Genomic DNA, 6,362 nt, shown 5'->3' with positions numbered 1-6,362 from the left:
TAGTGTATATATGGTGGTAGTACTTGTTGAGAGGGTGTTAAAAATAGCAAGTGATGTTGGGTAAATGTTAGGAGCAAGGGAGAGTTCTATGTGGCCCTCAGATGTATGAGTTGCATTAATCATAGGACTATGGTTGAAAGGCTAAAAGGAAGCCCAAATGTGAAGGTATATGTAGAATGGACGCCAAAAAATTGCACTTAGAAGAAGGTGAGAAATGGCCCAAGTAGGTGCTCACTTCAAGGGAGGTGGTCTTCAAATCTAGGCAAAATTAGGGGACGACTTAATCAAGATTAGGAGACAATTAGTGGCGAATGGAGATCTACTCGAGTCTATATAAAGGCCCTCTATCTAATGGATTATCATATAAATTTTTTGCTAAAATATTCTCTTATCATTATGCTCTATTGTTGTCATTAGTCTTAATGTCTTGCATTCCTATTATGTTAAGATATTGATGCTAATCTATTTCTATAAACCCTAATCCTCTCTAAGCATGAACTTCAATTGTTCCGTGGTGAAACGCTTCTATAATGAGCTTGTGGAAAGTGGCACCCCTACTTGCGCTATATCTACTTATTGTTGTGTGTTTTGTAGAACACTCATCCCTAATGGTACAGCAAAGGAGACATGTCCCGAATGCTACAAGTGCGGTTGGTGGGCTGCTTGTTGGTCATGGTCAACTTGGGATAAAGCCAACTCAAGATCGACACCAAATGTTTGAAACATAGTGACGTCCGACATGGTTTGGCCACTTTCTAAGGAGGGGTTCCTCGTCTTGCTCCCACTCCTTCACTAGAGCTTCGCCCAAATATAGGGCAGTTTAATACCCTCTTCACAAAATTTATAGAGCCAATAGGTGAATCTAGAGCTCGGAGGCCTATGGTGCCTCCTGTTTCCAAATGTTCCGATGTTGCCCCGCTCACGTCTATATTTCGTTGCCTCCTTTATTCCCAAAGCTTCTCACTCTGAAGGAGTCTAGCCTTCTTGCCAAGGGAGCGCTCTATTGAGTGGTGGTTGTTTATTGGAATGGAAGGCTTGGTGGGTTTGAGGAAGTGTGCTACAGTCGATTGGACAAATCAGGGTTGATGCTAATCAAGGTAGAGAGTATATGAAGCTTCAAGGCAAATACATGCATCTTTAGAGGAGTTTTGTTAGAGCCTATCCAGTATATAGGTTGAAAATCATTGTCAAGGAAAGTGGGAAAAGGGGGGAATCCACATAGAGGAGGATATGCTCAAGAAGAGCACAAACAACATTGCTGCAAGGTTTGAAGCAAAGGACCCATCGAGTCTAAAAGTAATTATCTTCATTAAAGCATATATATGAGAAAGACAAGGAAGGACAAGAAGGAAGCAAAGAGAAGGGAATTGAGAATGAAAAACATGAAGACAATGAAGCTAATTGGATGATGCAACCGCGTAATGGGATGTGATAAAGATTGTAGAGCATGTCAAATATATGAGGACACTAGTACAAAAGAATAGGGAAACAATTATTCCAAGCATTTTAGCAAGAGATTTCATTAGGAACAGCGAACAAGGTGAAGCAAGACGACAGCATATAGTGGTCAAGTATCTAAGCTACCGCAAGCAAAAGGGGATAACTCAGATAAGGTGATGCAAGGTTAGGACTATTCATTCTAGAGAAATAAGTCAAGGCTCAAGGACTAAGCCCAGCAGGCACGTATTTGATCGAGCCCTTGCTTGAATACTCGTGCTTTTCAGTAAGGTGTTGGAAGAAGGCAATAACCACTTTTGGAAAGAAAGAACCGTTGCCTATCGACAAAGCAAGAAAGAACCGTTGCATATCGACAAAGCAAGGAAATAAAATTTTGTTTGTGAAAGCAGCACATCTACAAAACTAAACACGGAAGAAGCAGCAGAATTACAGATGTGGGCAACAATGGGAGTATTGCTCCCAGTTAGGTGATGCAAATAGAAGCAGTTGCAGTTCTTTAAATAGAAGTTCAAAGGGGAGTAAACCTGGTGTCTGCAACAAGGCGATATGCTAAGAAGGATTCCGTGCCTCGCACAGGTAAGGAAGAAGAAGGAATAATAGCCCATTGGGCTATATACTTCAAGGATAGTCCCATGCCCCGATACCAAGAGGAACTGGGCTTGAACCTACCCTCAGGGTTGCTCAACAAAAAGCCTGAAAATAAATGAAGGAACAATGTCACAATCATCAAGCGTCTTTGCGAAGTATGGTCATGCTCTGCACTAACATACCAAAAGAGAAATTCCATTCCGAGTGCTTTCCCAATAAGCAGTGGCATCAGAAGAGTAACATAAGCATGCGATCTCCTATGTTAAGCATTTATCACTAGGTCCCAATCAGCAAGGTTTGGGACCTACACGAAGGAGAGAGCCTTTCAGGGTGGTACAAGGAAAGACGCTTATGATTATCCACATCGAATAAGGAGAGATTAGCCAGCAACTACACCGGATCCACTTCATGATTCTGAAAACTCCCAAGTCCTCATGCACAAGAAGTCCTCCCCCTCCCTCCTCCACTATTGCACCAAAATCCATAGACTGGCAGGCTTAACTAACACCTAAGGGCAGAAGGCTGGCTGGCACTACGCATTACTAGTCCATGGACTCAAAAGCACCCTACCAAAACAGTTTGCACCAGCAGCTTCTACTCTTTTCACTGACAACTGCGAGAGAATAGGCTGTTACATTACTATATAACCTCTTCTTGACATTTACAAGTTCGTTCTCAATGCCCAAGCTTGCAGCTTTCCCTCACTGTATGTGAAGCCTCGGTGGACACCAGTGTGAAAGATAGCAGAAAAAAACCTCACTAAAACACAGCTGGCTGGCACACCCACTGGCCACAAGGCTTCAAATCCCTGAATTCTTTGAGGATTAATCAACAGTTGCCCTTACACCCTCAAAAAAAGATTTCATCTCCCCTACACAACCTTAAGCCCAAGCATAATACAGAATCTCATGTAAATCAAACCCTAGAAACCAAAAGCGTGGACTCCCCCACATAGAATGTGCTATAGCATAAAATAGCAGGGACTAATTCAACAGGACCCCACTGTTAACCAAGGTAATGGTCTTCAATACCTCCCGTCCATTCACATCCACATTGAACTTCCCATACAGAGAGGATCTTACATATCATTCCCACCAAGACCCGCGTGAGGCTCACTCAGTTAAGCATTAAACAGATGCAATGTTTGCAAACATGACAATATGCATTAGAAACTTGAATAACAATACCAGAAGGAATATACAATGTTAGGACTTTGAGAAAGAAAAGCAGCTACATAACTTATATGATCGAGCTCTACACAATACTTCTGCAAATATTTAGTGGTGGCTGAGAAGATGCAAATCCAAGCAAGCTGCCAGCAAAACTATACTGGATACAGGGGTCAGTGCTGTTAGTACTACTTAGGCATAGAGGCCACGGGACAAGTACACTTAGGCATAGACAAGGCCACAGGACAGGTACATCAAAAGCGCAGCCGCCTCTTCCTCATCTTTCCCACCCATCCTCTTCTTAACGGCTCTGCGCTTCTCTTCGATAGCCAATTTCTCAAACCCGGTTACTGAAGGAGGTGACAGAGAGGAGGGAGAATGCAGGTTCCAGGTGAGACAGCTTTCACCACTGCTGCCAGTTACCTCCCCTCTGTGCACAACAAGCTCCCCCTTCATCATCAACTTAGACCATCGGCTTTTCTTTGCTTGCTGAAAGGTAACACCAGCAGTGGCAGCTTCTGAGACTAAATCTCTGGGCCAATGTGCTTCAGCGTTTGATAACGGAGTTTCGTGCTTACGCTTTGGAGGCTTAGATGAGGCCTTGTTAGAGTCCCGGCTTGCAAAAGGAGACACTAAATGATCTGGGCTTTCACTTGGACCAGAGCATCTCCTGGATTTCTTGAACCGGATGCCACAGGCATTGCACAATGACTGCAGAAAAGAAAATCAAGAATCAATCATTGCAAATGAAGTCCCATGCAAGAAATGGAAAACTGAAGTTGGTAGAGGTTCTAACCTTGGGACCCTGAGGACCACTCCTCCAAAGAGGCGTTTTGGATGTCCCACATAACGAGCAAGTTCGCAGGACACTGCTGCGAACAAGATTTGCATCCTCAGAGCTGACTTCACATTTAGTGGCAGGGATCTCTTCCCTGCAGGCTTCAGGGCTTTTATCGCGCTTAGAGAACGATGGCACAGCGGCGGACCAAACCAAGACCCTGCCAGAAGGCTTCCCATCTAAGTGCTTGACCTTCTTCTCCAGAAGGCCCTTCCTTGGGGGCAGGAAAGGGCTAGCTACACAATCACTGTTATATAGCTCTACGCTCTGACGTTCAAAATGAATACTGTCAGAACTCTTCGCATGATCAAAGCTCTCCTGCATACCGAGAAGCACGTTAGATCAAATGATAACATCCTTGACACTTCAAAGACGCAAAGTGATAAGATAACATTCCACACAGTTACACTGTTTTCTCTTCATCGAACTAAACAGTCTATGATCTTAACAATACAACGTCGGAGAAATGTCAACCACCTGCAAACAGACATTATCATGATGGGAACCCCTGCCGGAAGAGGAGTGTTCATGGACGCTGCTGTGATAAGCATCAGTTGATTCGAGCGGCTCATTTCCGGCGTCATGATTTCTGAACACAAGAGGGGAGCCGCAGCGAGAAGAGGAAGCAGAGAGATCGCTGCCTCGAGTAGATGACTTGAAAGGATTGCAATCTGCATCCTCGGCCAGTAGATCGTTCTCTTTCAGATTGATATTCGGGGATGAAGGCCGGGATAACATACGTGATTGATCTGAACGAAGAGGAAGACTTAGAGACTCTGCACAGGTGACAAGACTGGCATGCCTGGCTGTGGCACCGCCAAAGCCACCAACACCTGTTACCAGAGGGCGCACAGGAAGGCCAGAAGGTGAAGAGGCTCCCGCAGAAAGAGTTCTTGCAGTAGAGTTCACTGAGCTTAACTGTGGGCTGTACTTGCTTTCGTGGCCCTTCGCCGCAGAGCTTGCACCCTGACTGGAGGATGAAGACGATGAAGAAGCAAGCAGGGCCTTGTTCTCGCTTTCTTTCTGCGTTTGCATAAGCCAGAACTTCTTAATGTGGCTGTGTCCAGAGAATTTGGACAGGTGAGAGGGAGACTGCAACATGACCACTTTCACCTGGTTGGAATTAGGATTAGGGTTAGGCTGATGCTTAGGTTTCAGGGTAAGGGTTTGATTGTGCAGAGATGAGTGTGTCAGATCGGCCTGCTGTTACCCAAGTATACCCTGAGCAGAGGAGAGTAAACTCTTACCAGGTGAGAACCTCAAGAAGCTTCCAATGAGCAGCAGGCAAGCCATTGCGGCGAAAATCCTACTGCTCTGTTCAAAATGAAGAAATGGGGTCCGGAAAAAGGAAATCTGAAAGATTGAAATCTTCTCCCTGTCTTTCCTCCTGGAAGAAAAGGCGAGCCATCTCCTCATGGATCTGCAGGCGAAAGCCCGAATAGGAGGATGAGCACAAGAAAGAGAGGAAAAAGGAGGTGAAGAATCGGCAGGACGAGAAGACGCCAGGGGGGGGGGAGATAAGTTCAGTGGAGCTCTACTAGGAACCCTAACCCTAGCAGGCCGTAAATTGAAGGAAATGAGTAGCTGCGAGCAGAAATTCCTGCAGCGACAAGATGAAAGGAGGGGAAGAAGACGAAATGGGTTAAATCGCCAAATCTGGCGCTGAAATGATGGCTGAGCCGCCAATGAAGCTGCTAAATTTATCGGAAGTGTCTCGCTCAAGCAAATTCAAATGTCGGCTCGCCAATCATTTCGCTATATATAGCTGCAGTATCTTGCGGCAGCATCTCCTGCCAAATCTAGGCCTTCTATTGCCAATTTCGCCGCTAAATTTATCGGGAGTGTCTCGCTCAAGCAAATTCAAATGTCGGCTCGCCAATCATTTCGCTATATATAGCTGCAGTATCTTGCCAGAATCTCCTGCCAAATCCAGGCCTTCTATTGCCAATTTCGGCGCTAATTTCGCCGCCAGATGTAGCAAGCCCGCACCATTTTAAAAAACTCGCCAACTCGGGTGAAAATTTAATAACATTTCGAAAACTACATTTAAAGAAAATAAAACTGCTTTTTTTAGATTAGGGTTTTCCCAGAAATGGCGGCGCCTGTCCCCAAAGCGCGCTCTTAAGATCGCGTCTCATCCGTCCGATCGGAAAAACCCTCCCACAGTCTATCGAAAAAAGACGTGGCTCTCTTGCGCCCGTCCATACCCAATCCGACCCCTTCCATCCGATGGCTAGCCAACCACAGCCCTTGCTTTTTAGGGCTCTGAATACTCTGAAATCACATTAAATTATAACTATAATATTATA

The 6,362-nt window shown here is 45.1% G+C and overlaps 1 protein-coding gene across 1 annotated transcript; it reads right to left on the bottom strand.

Moving 5' to 3' along the window:
* Window positions 1–3,258: 3,258 nt before the first annotated feature.
* On the bottom strand, window positions 3,259–5,784 carry LOC147623218 (uncharacterized). The gene is made up of 3 exons (XM_086821297.1): window positions 4,531–5,784; window positions 4,012–4,371; window positions 3,259–3,926 (listed from the first exon to the last, which is right to left on the bottom strand). The coding sequence occupies exons 1-3, from the start codon at window positions 5,152–5,154 to the stop codon at window positions 3,438–3,440; spliced, it is 1,473 nt and encodes a 490-aa protein (XP_086677423.1). The 5' UTR covers window positions 5,155–5,784; the 3' UTR covers window positions 3,259–3,437.
* Between the last annotated feature and the right edge of the window lie 578 nt (window positions 5,785–6,362).

This window comes from Cibotium barometz, chromosome 27, assembly GCF_041138505.1.
Source record: "Cibotium barometz isolate CiBa-2024 chromosome 27, ASM4113850v1, whole genome shotgun sequence".
Classification (NCBI taxonomy): domain Eukaryota; kingdom Viridiplantae; phylum Streptophyta; class Polypodiopsida; order Cyatheales; family Cibotiaceae; genus Cibotium; species Cibotium barometz.
Note: the sequence above shows the minus strand (reverse complement) of the source record. Positions and strands in the feature narration are given on the sequence as shown.

Coding starts and splice junctions, on each gene's coding strand:
- LOC147623218 (XM_086821297.1), bottom strand. CDS start 5,154: ATGTTGCAGTCTCCCTCTCACCTGTCCAAATTCTCTGGACACAGCCAC. Junction 4,372..4,530: donor ATGATAATGTCTGTTTGCAG/GTGGTTGACATT, acceptor CTCGGTATGCAG/GAGAGCTTTGATCATGCGAA. Junction 3,927..4,011: donor GTGGTCCTCAGGGTCCCAAG/GTTAGAACCTCT, acceptor TCTTTTCTGCAG/TCATTGTGCAATGCCTGTGG.